Raw genomic sequence first — 18,999 nt, 5'->3', positions numbered from 1 at the left:
TTTGGATTTAGAGCAGTCACATGATGTCACCCTCCTTTATTCATTCACCAAGTGAGCTCTGTGCCAGGCAGAGTCAGTCACCCAAAGAGAGAGGAATGCTGTGAAGGGAGGGGGTGGGGAGACATGTTGCTTAGAGAGCATCTCCCAGGAAGTAACTGAAGTATCAGAGAATGCTCCCCCGAGGAAACTGAGATTAGCAGCACGAGCAGGTGTTTATCAGGGAAGAAAGAGGGTGTGTGCATGGGGCAGGGGCGTGGAGGTGACAGAGAAAATGTGTCAGGAAGGAGCTGGGCAGGGTCAAGGAGCTGCCGGTGATAGGTGGCAGGTTGTTGCTTATGTATGGCGACAACCAGGGGAAAGGGTACGAAATGAGACCAGGCCATCTGAGCTCCCAAAAGTGGAGGAACCCATCTTTATTAGAGCACCAAGAAGCCTGGGGAGGCTCTTTGCCTGTGCAGGGCAGGGCAAAATGAGGCTTCTATTTTGAAAAGATCCCTCTAGTTGTGGGTGCTGGTTTGGACTTAATTCTCTCACATTTTATAAAGTCCCAAGTGCCTGGGACAGAGGGGACAGTCAGAGCCTCCCCACCCCACTCATAGGAAAGTCCCCCTAACTCTGGTGGGAACAGGAGTCGTCTCCAATCCACCATTTAATTCCACTTACCGGCCTCACTGGTTCCTCCTGCTATCCTGAGTACACAAACATCACGTCTGAAAATAGCAGTCCTGGATAATGACAGACATTTTCTCCCGGATTAGCAAATCTAGAGTTTCTTTTTTCCGTTGTGTTTAAGCAGACAGTCTTTCCACTTAGAAGTTCTTGCCCCCAGGCCCATATATCAGTGGATTCCACTAGGTCACCTCTAACACATTTGAAGCACAGATAAAGAGGTGAAAAATAAACTCAGCTTCAAACATCCCAGGAAAAGCAGACTAACCTTCTGCATACTTACTATGCAAGTTGTTTAACTTTGCTTTCTATTTCCTGTTTGGGCATATTCTATATAATCTGGCATGTACTTGTCACCTTCCTTGCACAGAATTCACATCGTATGGGTATTCTATATAATCTGGCATGTACTTGTCACCTTCCTTACACAGAATTCACGTCGCATGGGTCCTGGCTCTTTATTCTGATCCCAGGCAACTCTGGGGCAAATAACTGCCATAAACATTTAGTCTTAAAATCTAGTCTACACTCTGCTCAAACAAAAAACAAACTCTTACGCCAGGGGAAGCAAGGGAAGAGGATTTAGTGCAACCCCAGAAGTAACTTGGAAGGATTCAGGGGCAGTATCTATGGAATGCCAAACACATCCAAACATAAAGTGGAACTTTTACTTGACTTTGTTCAATACACAAGTCAGGCTCTAAAAATCATTCTCATGTTTGACATCAACCATGCCGGCCTGGTCTGGAGCTCACGGGTCCCATGGGTCAGCCAAACCGAATTCTGTTTCAACTGCCTCTCAGTCAATTCTCAGAGCACAGATTTATTTTGACAGAGAAGAATAATCATATGAGAAGCACTATAACAGGCTCAAGGGCCACAGTCTAATTACTGTAGAGAGGAAGGACATCTCTAGCCCGCTCCCACTCCTGAGCACTCTGCCTACCCCTTCCTAACCCCCCCCCCCACAGACTTTATAGGCCACTTTGTCTAGTGGGTGGGGCCGCTGTATGTCAGAAGACACTTGTTTATGATTGGTGTAGACGTTTCAATCCCTAGTCCCACGAAGCTAAAGGCATAAGGGCCCCCTCCTGTTGCCTGATGATCCTCCCCAGGCTCATGATTTCTTGCTTTCCCCTCCTTCCACCCACAAGGGCCTAAATGTGCTGATTCCAAGGTTTCAGAGAACAGTGGGGGCCACATTAAGGCCTTAAATCTATGTGATGTGTCTAAATCTAGCTTTTATAAGAGTCATAAGGGCTGGCTCTGCTAGTCATTGAAGGGTATTTCGATAATTATTTAGTATCCCTTGTGACTACAGCTCACTCCTGAGTAGCAGGGAAGATTGCCAAGACAAGACTGGGTCCCTCATAAAATACTGTATGTAGTATTTGGCCTCCCGAAGACGTCCATGTACTGCTTCCCAGAACCCACAAGTGGGAAATGTAAACTCAAGTTGCAGATGGAATTAAGGCTGATAATCAGCTGACCCTGAGATGTGGAAATTAGCCTGGAGTGTTCTAGGGGGCCCAATATAATTACAAGTGTCCTTCAAGGTGGGAGAGGGAGGCAGAAGAAAGAAGCAGAGAATGGCAGAGAGGACTCAGCCCAACCACATTGACCCTGAAGATGGAAAGGTACCAGGAGACACAGAATGAAGGCAGCCTCTGGCAGCTGGAAAAGAAAGGAAACAGGTTCTCCTCTGGAGCCTCCGGAAAGAACACGGTGTGCCAGCATCTTGATTTTGGCCCAGGGACACCCATTCCAGATGTCTGAGCTCATCATTAGGAGACAATAAATTTATGTTGTTTTTAGTCCCAAATTTGTGACAATTTGTTACAGCAGCAATAGGAAATAAATACAAATGCTATCAAAGAAAGCACCATAAATAAGAAGATAACTTTGCCGACTGCCTAAATTTGAATCCTGACTCCACACCTGCTAGCTACCTGAGTTTAGGCAAATTACTTCATCCTTCTGTACCTGAAGTGCCTCGCTGTGCAAAACAGGAATCAGGAAGTATCGACCTCACATTCTTGTGAGAGTATTCAATGAGGTAGTACTCAGAAAGTAGCCCTGGTGGGTAGCCCAGGGCTTAGAGCATCATCCCAATACACCAAGGTTGTGGGTTCCATCCCTGGTCAGAGCACATAAAAGAAGCAACCAGTAAATGCACAACTAAGTGGAACAACAAATAAATGTTTCTCTCTCTTTCTCTCTCTCCATTCTTCACTCTCTCTAAAATCAATCAATACACTTATTAAAAATTTTAATAAAAAGTTATACTTAATAACTCCTGGCACAGAATAACACTCGGCAAATATAAGTTGTTATTATCACATAGCAACAAAACATCATCCTGATTTCTAGCAATTAAATTGGGGGGCCAACTCTATTCTAGCTCTTGCCCTCTTTCAATTGTAAACTTTGAGTTTCCATACAATTCTTTCACCAGAATTTAAACCCAGTCAGTTACTGCTTGTATCTCAAAACTGCTTTGGGCCAAGCCTTCCACATGGGAGCCAAAAGGCTGCAGATAGATCAAGGCACACGGGAGCGCCCCTAGAGTCGTCCTGACTCCCCTACCCCTACCCCACAGTGCACGCCTCCTGCCAGTTCTCACTCAAGAAAGAAAAAGTTCCTTGCTTCCAGTCCCTCAAACACTACCTCACTCCACCATCTTCCTCATGTGCCTATTTTTCTCAACCAACAGAGCAGTGTTGACCACTAGAAACCAAAATGATCAAACCTGACACGATGGAATCCTTCTCAAACCTTAACATGTACCCCACTGGGCTTGGTTTTCTGATGAGTTCACAAAGATCTTCTGGAACCCCCACGTATACCTAGCTACACAGCATTATTCATAAAAGCCAAAACTGGAAAAGTTCCAAACATCCATCAAAAGCAGAATAAGTAATAAAGTTGCAGCAAATTCATACAATGGAGCAATCTTTGGCAACGTAAACGTGAAAAGTACAACCACATAAAACTACAGAGATGAATCTCAGACATAACACTGAGGGGAAAAAATACACACTGTATGATTCATTTATATATAGTTCAGAAACAGACAGAACTAAAGTCTGGAGTTAGCAGTCTAGATAGTGGCTCCCACTGGGAGGAGACAGAGGGCAGACCTAGGAACAAGGGGACTTTGTAGTCCTGGCCATGTTCTACTCTTTGGTGTGGACAGTACTTACATGAGTGGGACATCACTGTGGGATAATCACAAGCTGTGTACACTTACCATCTGTGTACTCTTCTCTCTGTACACTTAACTTCTATTTTTAAAGAGTTTATAATAAATGCATACACAATGCTGAAACCAGTCACTGGTTCAATTCTCAGTTCTCATGCTATCCCTAAAATGCCCTGAAATGAACATCAATGGAGTTCCTGTTCTTCAATGCTCTACCCTTTTGTCTTTTTTCCCACATCATAAAGTAGAGATCAAACCTCCTCATAGACGAGTGGCACAGATCAAATACAACAAGGGATGCAAAGTACTTTGCAAAATGTCCAGGGCTTTACAAAGGCAAATAGGATTATTCCAAGAGGCAAAGGTAGCTCTCCTGCAATATAAGTACACGTGGAACAATCCTTGGACAGGGATTTAGACCAGTGATTTCTAATCACCAGTCCGTGGACTGGTTGGTGCCAGTCCACCAGAAATTTTGTGCAAGTCCGCAAAAGAGTTAACCACCCTGACATAAAAATGAGACTAAGAGACATGGACAAGAGTGTGGTGGTTATGGGGGGCGGGGAGAGGGATAGAAGGAGAGGGGAAGGGGGGTGGGTGGGGGAGGGGCACAAAGAAAACTAGATAGAAGGTGACGGAGGACAATCTGATTTTGGATGATGGGTATGCAACAGAATTGAATGACAAAATAACCTGGACATGTTTTCTTTGAATATATGTACCCTGATTTATTGATGTCACCCCATTAAAATAAAAATTTATTTATAAAAAAAAAAAAGAGTTAACCACCCTGATGTATGAAAAGTAAAGACCCAATGATCTTAGCCAAATTCACTTACGTTCAGGGTAATTTCTGCCTTAGCAGTCCCCAAAATAATTCTATTTTCACCAGTTCCCAAGTGTAAAAAGGTTGAAAACCACTGATTTGGATATTATTAATATTTTTTTCTCCAGGTAAAACTAAAAAAAAAAGTAGTAAACATTGACTACACCCCCTCTGTGCAGCTATGCCGATAAAGAGATGGAAACTATGTAGTGTTATGGTAATGGGAAGCTCAGGGAAGCACAGATGAGAAACCTGGGGGAGGGGAGGCAGGGCGGGGGTGGAGGTGGGAACCACACTGAACAGAGTTCCCCTGTAGTCTGAGAGATCATTGGGAGGAACTGGCCATTTCCTTGGCTTCTTTCATCAGTTCAGACCAAGTCCCAGTCTCAACTGTTAGTGCTACAGAAAGCTTGATCTCCTTCAAGTTTTCGCTGTTGGTGTAGTTTCATAATGAGGTTTCTTTTTCCTTCAGGGGTACAAGACAGCCCCAATAAAGGGAACAACTTTACATCCTGTTGTTGCTGTTAACTAGGAGAGCAGACTACTTCAAGGAAAATTCCACAAAGTTTTCCATTCTTGCAGATATTACAGCATATAGATTTTTTTTTTTTTTTTTTTTTTTTTTTTTTTGTGGCAGAGACAAAGAGAGCCAGAGAGAGAGACAGATAGGGACAGACAGAAAAGGAGAGAGATGAAAAACATTAATTCTTTGTCGTGGTTCCTTAGTTGTTCATTGATTGATTTCTCATATGTGCCTTGACCAGGGGGCTATAGCAGTGCGAGTGACCCCTTGATCGAGCCAGTGACCTTGGGCTCAAGCTGGTGAGCCTTGCTCAAACCAAATGAGCCTATGCTCAAGCTGGTGACCTTGGGGTTTTGAACCTGGGTCCTCTACATCCCAGTCTGATGCTCTATCCACTGTGCTACCACCTGGTCAGGTCAGCATATAGATTTTTTAAGACTTAACCGCAAGAAGAGGAAGCTAAAAATTAGGCAGAGATAGAGGACGGAGCCCCTCTTCACAGCACAGACATCACCCAACGCTGCTTCCCATCCACTGGCCCGTGGTAAACGTCAAGCATTCATTTCTCAAGAACTCTGAAAACAGAACCCATTAGCTCCATGTAATTTTTAAAGGAACCTCTCTATATTTAAAATATACCTGGCATACTATAAGCTCACTTTATTAATATACAATGCACTTGAATTATTCCTATCTTTTAAAAGGACATTTTTTTAATGCGCTTCTTTTCTCTTCACCATATCCCTAGGAAGAAGGTGACGAACAAAGGGACAGCCAGCGCCATTAGATAAATTCAGTCCCCTCAACTGGTTTGAGGCAGGAAAAACTAACTATTCCAGAGAAACTAACCATGGTCCTTTGTAACATCAGGGCACCATGAGATGATAAATAGAGCCATCGCCAGGGAAGAAAAGGGACTGGACACATGTGAGCTCTCCAGATAGGCTCGGCATCCATACCCTGAGCCAAACCAGACTTCCTTCCCATGCTGGAAGAGAGAGGGGCCGTGTGCCTTGTCTCCTGCAAAAGTGCTTCCTCCTTACACAGGACAGATAACAGCTCCCTATTTGGCAAAGCAGTGGTCAACTGTGTACCGACGTTCTCGAAAGAACCAAAAGAGAATAGCAGCTGATCCCCACCCACCTCGTAGTTCCATGGTCCGTGCCTACGACACCCACCACGATGAGCAAGGATAAAAACAGACACTTTACACAAGTCAAAACAGCCTCCCTGAGCTGCATGAGGGTTGAAAACAAACTTTTATGGGAAACTCCAAGAAACATATGAATAATGATTCTGGCAGGTGATGAATAAGCTCCGGAAAGCTAAACAGTTTTGAATGTTGTTGCTCCTTTTGTGGACTCTCCCAACTTCCTCTATCAAGAATTCACACCTTTTTATGCAGAGGACTCGAGAAAGACACTGGGGATGCGCACCTGTGACCGAACAGTGGCAAGTCTTCCAAGAATACGCTGGCAGTTCCGTGCGAAACGTCTACAGGATGCACTTATGAGAGTAACCTGGAGTGTTAAGATGGACCTTCTAAAGAACCAGCGTTATACAGTGAGGTAAAAGTTCAGAGTATCAGCCTGGCCTGCGGTGGCACAGCAGATCAAGCACTGACCTGGAACACTGAGGTCACCGGTTTGAAAGCCCAGGCTTGCTCGGTCAAAGCACATCCAGGAATTGATGCTTCGCGCTCCTAACCCCTCCTCTCTATCCTCTATAAAATGAATAAAATCTTAAAAAAAAAAAAAAGTTCAAAGAATTAGAAAAGCACTTGTCAAACTGTAAGAGAAAGATGAAGCGTTCCCTGGTCTTTCCTTCAGCTCAGGAAGTATATACATAATGCAGGCCACAGAACTGGGAAAAAACACCATCATGGTAAACTTACTTCTATGAAAAGCACGAATGAAATCACCACCAGCAACGTCGACTGGCCAGGGTCCTTCCACACTAGCACTGACCAGGACTAGAGCCACACAGCACTAAGTAACCACTTGCTCTTAGTCTCTAATGGGGTACAGTGGGTGACTTTGGCTGTTCATTCATAAAGCTCTCCCGGACAATAAATGAATGTTTATTGTTGGGGGTGACCTGTTACACAGCAGTAGATAATTCATACACCAGACTCATGGATGTCCCATCATTGCCTTCCCTAGAAATGTCCTTCTTCTCTTTGTATTCAAGTTTAACCATCTTCTCAAGCTCCCAGGCCACCTCTTCCAGAGCCATTCCTGGACCTCCACTTCCCAACCTTCCCAACTTGGGAAACAATTGCTCCTGCCTTTGATTTCCTAAACAACTTTGTATCTGCTTCTAAGTCAAACTGTCCAAAACCAACTCAGCCCAAGGTAACACCAACGCGTCTGATACCCACCTGCCTACAATGTATATAGATAGTTCTAGCCTACGGCTTTACTAACGCAGCTGTTCCTCAAGCATGCCAGGCACATGCCCACCGCAGAGCCGCTGCCCCACCCGCACACAGCTTCACACTTCACGCTTCACGCCCTCACTTCCTCCAGGCCTCTGCTCACATGTCATCTTCTCAGCGGGGCCTCCCCTGACCACCTAGTTCAAACCATCAGAACCCTCACTCCCTCCGACCACACCCACCCACCCAGCAACTCCCTGTCCATTACTGCAGTCTATTTTCTTCACAGCACTTGACCACTGTCGAACCTATGTTTTAATTGTGCCTTATCAATCGTCTCCCCCTCTCCAGACTGGAAACTCCAGAAAGGCAGACATTGTGTTTAGCTGTTCAACACCACATTCGAAGCCCTAGAAGAGTGCAGAGAACATAGAAGGTGCAAGATTAAAACCTGCTGAATAGACGATCAAGACGGTAGCATTGTATAACCTGTGTCTCGAACATAACACTCGCTACACGTTTTGGTATTTTAGCTATCTTAATGTCCACAGGCATTTTAAGGAGGCTTAATCAAGCACCTTTTTCACTATATAAAACAAAACAAAACTTTAAAACACCCTCAAAGTAGGCAATCCTTTTAAAAAGGAAAAAGATAACTTTAAAATTGTAACATTTCTCAAGAGTAGGCAAAACGGTCCTATCATATGTGCTTCCTTGGCAGTTTGATTAAATATGATTTCAGGTGATGATTTCATTACCTGAGTTCATTGGTGGGCCAGCTGCCCCCTCCCCTGGCATCCTTCTCAAGTTATAGCTCATTTGTCACTGCAAAACCTCTGGAAGAACAGGACCGGATCTTGTACATCTTAACATTCTCTGAAATGGCCAGATAACAGGGCAACCTATAAAAGTTTCTTAAGAAAATACCAGAATTGTTAGTATCTTAGCCATCTCTTCTCCTCACCCAAAAGCACACGGTAGGCATGCCCATATACGTAGGCCTGGGACAATGCTATCATGAAAAGCATCTACATCCAGCAGATGAAGTCTCTGAAGCAAATTATCTACTGGCACACCTCAGAGATATGGCAGGTTCGGTTCCTGCCATATGTTATACAGTACAGTGAGTCACACAAACATTTTGGTTTCCCGGTGCTTATAAAAGTTATGCTTACACTATACTGTAGTCTACTGAGTTTGCAATAAATAGCATTATATCTAAAAAAAATATATATACCTAACTTTAAACATATTTTATTGCTAAAATTGCTAACCCGCATTGAGCTTTTCGGAAAAATGGCACCCACAGGCTTGCTCAATGCAGGGTTGCCACAAACTGTCAATTTGTAAAAAGAACAAAAAAAAAACACAACACAGTATCTGCGGAGCACAAGAAAGCAAAGTGCAATAAAAGGAAGCTCAATAAAACCAGGTATGCCTGTAATGACTCCTATTCTCCCAAAGCCAAGTCTGAGCTGAAACCTTAGCCTCCTCTTTGACTAACAACATTCTTCTCTAAATTATCCTGCTGCTACCAAAAAAGAAAAAGAAAAAGGAAGAAAAGCCTGCCCCTTTATTTGACATCTGACATCTGGTTCTCACTAACAACCCATATACACACATCACAGAGGGTCAGAGTCTAACAGTGGATGGTGATATTCAAGATGAATGATGTCGCTTGTAAATTACTTCACAGTTTATGTAAGTAATGACGCTAGAAAAAAAAATAATAATCGCAATGCACAGTAATCTGACTCTTGATTGCCAAGGCATACTTCAACACAGAACTGTTCTTTGTGTTTAAGATCCAGAACAATGCTGGGAGAGAGATGTCTCGCTATGATATAATCAAAGCTTTATATCATTTCAAGGACACAGTTACATTCGTGTTCTGGCACAAAAAAAGCACCCTATCCTTTAGGGAAGGGGTCACCAACCACAGCTCATGGGCTAAAAAGCTGGACCACAGCCTGTTTTTGTACGGCCCGCAAGCTTAGAACGATTTTTACCTTTTTTAAAGGGTTGAGAAAAAAGAATCAAAAGAATAATAATATTGGGTGACATGTGAAATTTATATGACATTCAAATTTCAATAGCCATAAATAAGGTTTTATTGGAGCGGTCACACTCGTTCATTCCGGCCTCGCCTGTGGCTGATTGTGTGCTATAATGGCAGAGCTGAGCAGTTACAACAGAAACCAGATGGCCCGCAGAGCTGAAAATATCTGCCGCTTTCCAGAAAAAGTCTGCCACCCTCTACTCCGGACGTAGATGCTGGATCCTGCCTGTCTCCGCTTAGAGGCTAACACTTAATCTCCATAGTCTGCCTCCATTCAAATCCAAACACTTTATTATTAGTATTAGTATTACTCACCTATGATCTGTGTGATCTTGAACAAATTACTTAACTACGCTGCACCTCACTTTCCTCATCTGTAAAATGGGGTTCATGACGGCACCTACCTTATGGGGTCATTGTGAGTTGCAAACTAATAATATGCACAGAGCATATGAAACGGTACCTGGCTAAGTTACTAAGAAGTATTAGTTAGAAAAACTGTTACTACATATCAGTTCCAACTACCATTTCTTCTTGTTGAGAACTACAAGATATTCTGATAGTTTCCAACTGAAATGTTAGCTAAGAGGTTCGATTTCCAACTAACCCCCTTCCCCAGCCTGTTTATCATGGCAGCACTGAAGTATGAGATAAGAAGAAATGAAAGAAACATGGAAACAGAAAGAAGAAGGTTGAGGAAGGAATAGAAAAAGTTGGCTGAGGTCGCCGGTTCAAAACCCTGGGCTTGCCTGGTCAAGGCACATATGGGAGTTGATGCTTCCAGCTCCTCTCCACCTTCTCTCTCTCTCTCTCTCCTCTCTCTCACTGTCTCTCCCTCTCCTCTCTAAAATGAATAAGTAATAAAAAAAGAACTAGTGAAGAAAAAGTTGGAAGGCCCCCACTCAGCAGGGACAGTAGGTGGTCTATTCACACGGGAAGTATCAATTAGGGTAATTTCACCTATAGGAACAGATTAAATAACATCTGTGGGCTGGCTGGATCCTAATCACCACGTGGAAGCTGTGTCTAGGGGAGAAAGCATAGAAAATTCCAAGCGTACAAATGAACTGCTAGGTCAAGCCCATTTTTAAGTTGAGAACTTCCTGTACTTTACATTCCTAGACAAACTACAAGTGATAGTTGCAGTAAATTCTGCATCTTGTTACACACATGGAGTAGTAGCTAATTAAAAGGAAAACATCTGTGTAAGGATGCTGGGCAGCCCAGAGGTTGCTTCCAATGTGACTCAGAGGGGGACAGAGAGAATCGCTCCTTACCCACGGCTTCTCATTTTGTTCAGAATGCACTTCCTAATGCTAAGAAAAGACCGTGTTCCCATAAATAGAACACAGGCTCATTCACCAAAAACGGAGTTGCATGGCAACTGGAAGATACTTAACCTGCTACTGAGGCTGGGAAATTCTCTTTCCAAGGACTCACTTTCATTTGAATACCTTCTCTGTGCAAGGCGAGTTCCTGCCTTTCCCCTGTATCTTTAAAAATCATACAATTTCTCTTTTTAAGGTATTATTTCAAAATGCTAGAGCACCCCCAAAAAAAAACCCAAGAATTTTTTAACTCACAGCTCTACCACAATCAAACAATTAACCTTCATTATTCCCTTCCAACCTTGATCCCTATAATCTTCACTGTTGCTCTGGTTTGTGCTTCTAGTAAATCTTCCCTGCAGAGGCTAAACACACACATCAAATATTTTTAAGGGACCTGGTGTTGTAAGTATAATGTGTAAAACCGTGAGGAAAGAATAGACATTATTATGAGAGTGATTTCTGCAAATTGTGCAAGAAGTGGAAAGAGGGTTACAGCAATTTATCTAGGGCAGTAATTAAGATGCTCCTGAGCTGGAGGCAAGCTGAAAACACTCACTGAGAATGGATCTGCTGGGAGAGTCCTACTGAAGGCTTCGGCTTGAGGGTCAAGGTCATCTGGGCCATGGGACCGACTCTTGGTAGAGTGTCTGCCTTTTTAGATGAAGTGCGCTTTGCTGCTTGCTCAGGAGGGACCCAAGAAGATGCAGCCCCGGGACTCTGCCCTCCAAACCCTGGTGATGAGGTGTCCTGGGAAGCTGTCATCTCACAGGCTTTGCCCTTGGTCCCTGGTTTACACACGCAGAGTTGAGGCCGGAGACACATCCCTCCATTCTGGCATGGTGGGACACAGCTTGCTGCGGAAAGATAACAGAAAACACAAGTTAGAGGAAGAGTATTACAGGCTGCACTAATTCTTCCAAAGGTTGAACAGCAGCATCCAGATAATCACCAGTAAAATAAAAGCATACTGAAAGACATGGAGACGATGATGGTGGTGGCAGCTCATTCTTATTAACATCTTCCTGTGTGCCAGGCACTTGTCTAATACAGATAGATCAACAAACCGAATCCCCCAGCAACCGTTTTAGTAGATCTTTTATTCTTCCCATTTTACTGATGAAGAAGCAGACACAGGGGTTATGCAATTTGCTAAAGGTCACATAGTTACTTATTAGGATATGGAAGAGCTGGGATTTTTCTCCAAGTAGACTGGTTCCCAAATCATCCTTCTTCATCACTTGACTACCTCCGTCTCTCAGAAATGCATCAGAAACACAAACTTAAGAAAATGCTCTGCCCTTCTTTTTTTAAGTTGTGTCCTGTGGCTGAAGTTTAAATTTGAGGGATCCAAACAAGATTTGGCAAAATAACAAAAAGCCCAAGCCTAACCCCAACTCCCTCAAAAAGTGCTATAGACGTCGTCATCTGGCATAAAGCATCAGAGCTCAGAGACAATCCTTTGGAAATTTGGTCCAACCCACTATTTTTTACATGAGAGAAATTAAAAAGGTTGAGAGTTGTCTGATATACATTTTTATGCTTTTGCCAGTGTATGATATACCATGCCTAATTTTATAATGAAAGGCAACCAAGAAGAAACAACCACTCTATCTCCTATTTGCTAGGACGTGTGTACTTTGAATTACCAGGCTCACGGCCAAGCAGAGTTTTAAAGTTAGCAGGGCTATGTATGAGTCATAGTAGATGCACTTCATCCTAGATGCCATGAGAGTTCAGATGTCGCTGACATAAGTTTTATCAGGTTAATATCACTGGTCAATGGACACCATTTCTTCAGTCCCTTCTTTATTTGTCCAAATACACTTATTTATGCCTACCTTTTGCTATCAGTACACCTTTGACTGAAACTCTTGATCCTGAGAGAGACCACAATACTAAGTCTCCCATCAATTTCAATGCAAGATTCAGTCCACAAACAGTCACAAAATAGATGCGGGACAGGAACTGGAGGAGGCTGTTATGGAAGACTGAAAAGCCCTGAAATCTACTGATGTTTTTATAAAAGAGTGATGATACTTTTCCCTCTTCTACGATATGATTCCTGTTAGTTATCGCAAGTAATGACAAGAAACGAGTGTTAAAATACTAAGCTGACAAAATTTCCCAAGGGAGGGAGGGAGGGAGGAAGGGAGGGAGGGAGGGAGGGAAGGGAAGGGAAGGAAAGGAAGGGAGGGTGGGTGAAAGAAGAAAGAGAAAGAAGGAAAGGAAAGGAAAGGAAAGGAAAGGAAAGGAAAGGAAAGGAAAGGAAAGGAAAGGAAAGGAAAGGAAAGGAAAGGAAAGGAAAGGAAAGGAAAGGAAAGGAAAGGAAAGGAAAGGAAAGGAAAGGAAAGGAAAGGAAAGGAAAGGAAAGGAAAGGAAAGGAAAGGAAAGGAAAGGAAAGGAAAGGAAAGGAAAGGAAAGGAAAGGAAAGGAAAGGAAAGGAAAGGAAAGGAAAGGAAAGGAAAGGAAAGGAAAGGAAAGGAAAGGAAAGGAAAGGAAAGGAAAGGAAAGGAAAGGAAAGGAAAGGAAAGGAAAGGAAGAAAAAGAAATCAGCCAGTTCCCTGGGTGACTTTGGGGTAAGTTACTTCACGTTGGCCTCTGCACCTGTACATGATTGGGGGCAGAGGGAGGGCAGTAGCTGCTTGTACTAAAATGGTCCCCAAAGGTTCTTCCCATATTAGGTTTCTAGAATTCAAAGTCAAAAGCGATGTACTTCTAGAGTTCAGGATTCTAATTTATCAGCGTTTTCCTGACGAATAATCATCGGGTCCCCTCTTGGCCAGGGGTATTTATGGAATGTACCAGGAATGGAAACAGGCTGCTCCCACAGAAAACAGAAGCGGCCATGAGCGAAGGCTGGACTGGGCTTTCAAAGCTGGGCTTCTGCCAGAGATCACCCTCCGGGCACTTTCATGTAAGCATTCTCTTCATGCTTTCAATTAGAGACGCGTTTCAGTTTAACATCTGAGAACAATTTCCGCTTCTGCTCCCTCCCAAGGTGTACTGCAAATGTCTACCAACTACCAGGAAGGCTGCACTGAGCAGCTTGCAAAAGCCGGTATTGAGATGGAGGCCAAGGGCCAAAACCTTCCCGGACACCAGTGAGAATATAGCGAAAAGCTGTCTTTAGGACACGGATGGGTTAGAAGTGCAAAAGGGCAGAAATATTTTTAACTCTTCAAATTTTGTATGTAGTAGAACAGGGAAACAATAATTAAAGGGGGAAAAAAACCACTTGAGACCACAAAAATTTTCTACTGGAAGCAAAAGAACACGGTATGTAACAGTATGCCTAGGTACACCACCACCTTTTTGCAGTTGATTTTAAAAGGACAATAAGGAGGCTGATTAGACAATTTCCTATTCCTCCTACTCCACTAGGGTCGGTGCTGCTGGCAGCAGCACCCGGCAGCATGCAGACAGGAGGGACTGTCTTGACCTCGGGACACGGGAGGGGCAGATTCCAACGGCCAACAAGCCCCTCACCTGACCTGAAAAGCAAAGCTCATGTCCAGTGACCATCTTCCTTACACTCTTTGGACCTCAGGTCGTAGCGGTGCTCACACAGCACTTCTCAAAGCGTGGCGCTGGGACCAGCAGCAGCTTCACCTGGAAACACTGTAGAAATGCCCATTCCCGGGCTGCTCCAGGCCCGCTCTGTCCACAACCGGAGCCCGGCAGTCTGACTGCCCTCCAGGGAGCGCTGCCGCACGCTCCAGCCGAGAACCACTGACAAACCGCATTTGGAAACTGGCACTCTTCCCTCAGCCCGTTTTCGAGAATTTCCATTTTTATAATTGCAAGTCTGGTGTTTTCACACACGACCAGTGCTTTCCTTTTATTGAATTCTTGCCATGATAAAAGTGTTTGTTTTATGTTTCCCTTTTATGTTTAATGAAAAAAAATTAAAAATGTTCCATGTGACCAAATTCTCAAGATAATTATGGGACCCTTCCAAAAGTTTATACATGTGGTCACCATCTACTTCACGGTCAATGTAAAAATCGTAGGCATGTAGGGGAAAACTGTTCTTCTGAGGTGTTGAGCTATGTGGAATATTACAAATAAGACTACTTTGAAAATGTTTTCCTACCATTTTCCTGACCACAGGTAGTTCAACACAATGAGTAAACATTACATCAAGATCTTATCAGAGAGCTGGGAATTTCTCAGGCTTTGCTGCACCTTAAAACCAGCTGGGGAGCTTTGAAAACTCTCAAAACCCAGGCCTAAGATGGGAGAGGAGCTGGGACAGGGGTGAGAGGGAGGGAAAGGCTTGAGATGTACAAATTGCCAGTTATAAAAAACAGTCACAGGAATGTAAAATACAGAATAGGGAATATGGTCCGTAATATTGTAATAAATATGTACAGTGTCAGATGGATACTAAGCTGGTCACTTTGTAAGTTATACAAAGGTCTAATCACTATGTTGTATACCTAGAACTAATTATTAGGTCAACTGTATCTGAAAATATATATATTTAAAAGAAAATAAAAAACAGGCTTAATGCTAGCAAACTGAATCAGACACTGGGGGATAGGGTTCAGGAATCAGGAACGTTTTGTTTTGTTTTGTTTTGTTTTGTTTTGAACTCTTTCAGTGATGGCAAGGTGCAGACATGCTTGAGCACCAGCAGCTCAGGGAACAAAATCCTCATCCAGACTTTGCAAGCGGACTAATCTCCCTACAATGTGGTTCTCTGAATTTTTTCTCATTCATTCAACAACTTTATACGCCTTTCAGCTGTCCATGAGATACATGCAAAAACCCCCACTCTGGGTCCCACTGCCCTGCCCTCCTCACCGCCACCTGGTCCACCCCTGCAGAAGCTCGCCACCCCTAGGTCTGCGGACAGGGGGCCCTGTTCTGAAACACAGGGCCCTGGAGCTCTTGCCCGCCTGAAACTTCTGCCCTTCCCAAGAGGTCTTTCCCAAATACCCACCAACCCCTCACATGAGCTTTTCATCACCCGAACTCCTGTTCCATTTTCATCATTCACTTCACATCACATGTCATGTCACATATTATTATTCATTTTTTAACAAAGTTCTCTCACTTCCCAACTAGATCACAAACCGTGAGGTCAGATCATTGGCTTATGCAGGACTTTATAGACCCAAGGGCGGGAGCCTGAACCTCCTCCTGGTTGAGTGACTGATGTGCACGAACAGCCACTCCTTTCCAAGGGATGCCGGGACTGTAGGACCTCTGTAAAAGGGAAGGGAAGCAATCAGGGGGCCCTTAATCGATTCCATAATGAGGCCCACACCTCCAGACTTGGTTGGTATGGGTCTCACAGAGCCTCCAATCCTTCAAAAATGTTTTAAAATAAAAATTAAAGTTAAAATATACCCTCTGCTCATGTATAAGGTCTGTAGCAGCATTTAATATACTGCTCACAAAAATTAGGGCATATTTCAAAATGAATATGAAGCAAAAAAAAAGCATTTGATTTCTTTTTATTAAACAAGAACATCAGAATAGCAAACAAGTCCAAGAAAGTTGTTCGATTATGCAAATGAGATACAAGCCCAACTTTTATTTCATTGGCAAAAAATGCACTGTACAAAAGGCTGAAAGTACTGGAGTATCTGCACATTCCCTGATCCCCTAATTTTTTATTTATTTTATTTTTATTTTTGAATTTTGCATTTTCCGAAGTGAGAAGCAAGGGGGAGGCAAACAGACTCTCACATGTGCCCAACTGGGATCCATCCAGCATGCCCACCAGGGGGCGATGCTCTGCCCATCTGGGCCATTGCTCCATTGTGGCCGGAGCCATTCTAGCACCTGAGGTGGAGGCCATGGAGCCAGCCTCAGCACCCAGGCCAACTTTGCTCCCATGGAGCCTTGGCTGCAGGAGGGAAAGAGGGAGATAGAGAGGAAGGAGAGGGGGAAGGGTAAAGAAGAAGATAGGCGCTTCTCCTGTGTGCCCTGGCCGGAAATTGAACCCCGGACTTCCACACGCCAGGCCAACGCTCTGAGCCAATCGGCCAGGGCCTGACCTCCTAATTTTTGTGAGCAGTGTAGTACACTTGTTAAAGTTTCAGAAGCTCTGGTCCAGTTGGTTCTAGAACTCTGAAGGAGAGCGATGTTGAAACAACAGGCTATGGACGAACAGAAAAGAATACAGCAGCAAGCTGGTGGAGCTGCGAAAGGTCAGTGAACTTCCAGAAGAAACACAAATTAAGGGAATTCATCTAAGAAGTTCAAGTGCAGTAGAGGGGGGGGGAGCTTCTGAGAGACACTCAAAAGAGTCTCTGAAAAAGAACTGGGGTGGGAGCCACAACTCATAAAGCAGATAATCCAATAAAAGGACCCCTGCTCACGATCAGCACAGCGCATCAGCTCTCTACCTACCTCCTCCCTTCCAAACAGAGCAGTGATTTTAAAAGGTGTGGGGGTATTTTTAGGTTAAAAAAAAATAGGTTTCCATGGTTGGCCGGATGGAATAACTGTTACCAAACAAGCGTTTTTTTCCATAAACAACTAAAAAAAAATGGATGGAAGATATAAAACAGCTGTTGTCAGACAGCAGACAACTGGCAAGTGAGGACGGTGAATCCTAAGGAAAGGGAATCCAAGAGGTGAGCCCACATGCACCGGGCCGTCTGCGGCAGGCACTCTGCACTGTGGCACAAGGGGGTACCGAACAGAGAACCATGGACTCCGGAGCCGACATGTCAGGAGGCTGCGTGGCAGGACTGCAGGGCAGAGGCCAGCACACAGAGACAGCCCCGCAACCTACAGAGGACCCAGAGCCTCCACCTGACACTGAGCTGCACAGGCCTAGAGCCAATCGCCATGAGGCCGCATTCCCCACAGAGCAGCGTCCCAGTCGTGACTCTCCACAGCGAGGACATTCGGTAGAGATCTCAGAATTGCAAAACCTCAGTATCAACATCAGGCAAGAATAATACACAAAAGAAAACTAACACACAAAGGACAGTTAAGAATAGAGATGCAAAATACCTAAATAAAATATGAGGAAATCAAATTCAGCCATATTTCAAAAACAGAAAGGCAAGCAGAATTAATTTCAGATATATGAGGATGGCTTTAATGTCAGCAAATCTATCAGTGGAATTTCCCATGTTAAAAAATTAAATGAGAATTTATCTCAATGAATGCAGAAAATCTCCCAATAAAAGCCACCACTTATTCATGATTAAAAAACAAAACAAAACAAAAACAACTATTAGCCAACTAGGAATACAAAAGGATGTCTTGTTCTGGTAAACAGTACCTACAGGAAATGCCACAACAAGGAGCACGCCAAAACCCATAACAAATACTACGTGGAAGCTGCAGAAGCATTGCTAGCAAAGTTGGAAACAAGCTGATGCCCACGATAAACTCTAATGGTCAATCTTATAAGTCCCAGCCAACGTTGACAAACAAGAAGAAATAAAAAAGTCTAAGAACTGAAAAGGAAAAATCAACATATCATATTTCAGTTTACTTAGATGTCTATGTAGATAATCCAAAAGATCCTACAAACTATTACAACAGAAAAACAGATCAATGAAATGTAATAGAAAGCTTGCAGAAAGACTCAAATATAAATGAACTACCTAAAAAATAGTGTTGGAGCCTGACCAGGCGGTGGCGCAGTGGATAGAGCGTCAGACTGGGATGCAGAGGACCCAGGTTCGAGACCCCGAGGTCGCCAGCTTGAGTGCGGGCTCATCTGATTTGAGCAAAAGCCCACCAGCTTGAACCCAAGGTCGCTGCCTCCAGCAAGGGGCTACGCGGTCTGCTGAAGGCTCGCGGTCAAGGCACATATGAGAAAGCAATCAATGAACAACTAAGATGTTGCAACATGCAATGAAAAACTAATAATTGATGCTTCTCATCTCTCTCCATTCCTGCCTGTCTGTCCCTGTCTATATCCCTCTCTCTGACTCACTCTCTGCTCACTCTCTGTCTCTGTAAAAAATAAAATAAAATAAAATAGTGTTGGAAAAGAAACTGTCATCTATCTAAAAGAATTAAAATGGGTTCCCTGC

At 43.7% G+C, this 18,999-nt stretch overlaps 1 protein-coding gene across 6 annotated transcripts in view; it reads right to left on the bottom strand.

Moving 5' to 3' along the window:
* Positions 1–18,999, bottom strand: part of LTBP1 (latent transforming growth factor beta binding protein 1) — a 432,506-nt gene that overhangs the window by 371,256 nt on the left and 42,251 nt on the right. For all 6 annotated transcript variants that reach the window (XM_066266871.1, XM_066266870.1, XM_066266869.1 and 3 more), the window contains exon 3: positions 11,544–11,841. In XM_066266871.1, coding sequence (XP_066122968.1) covers positions 11,544–11,841 — 298 coding nt within the window. The remainder of the gene's footprint in view (positions 1–11,543; positions 11,842–18,999) is intronic.

This window comes from Saccopteryx bilineata, chromosome 3 (assembly GCF_036850765.1).
Source record: "Saccopteryx bilineata isolate mSacBil1 chromosome 3, mSacBil1_pri_phased_curated, whole genome shotgun sequence".
NCBI classification, from domain to species: Eukaryota; Metazoa; Chordata; class Mammalia; order Chiroptera; family Emballonuridae; genus Saccopteryx; species Saccopteryx bilineata.
This window is presented reverse-complemented; position numbering and strand designations above follow the sequence as displayed.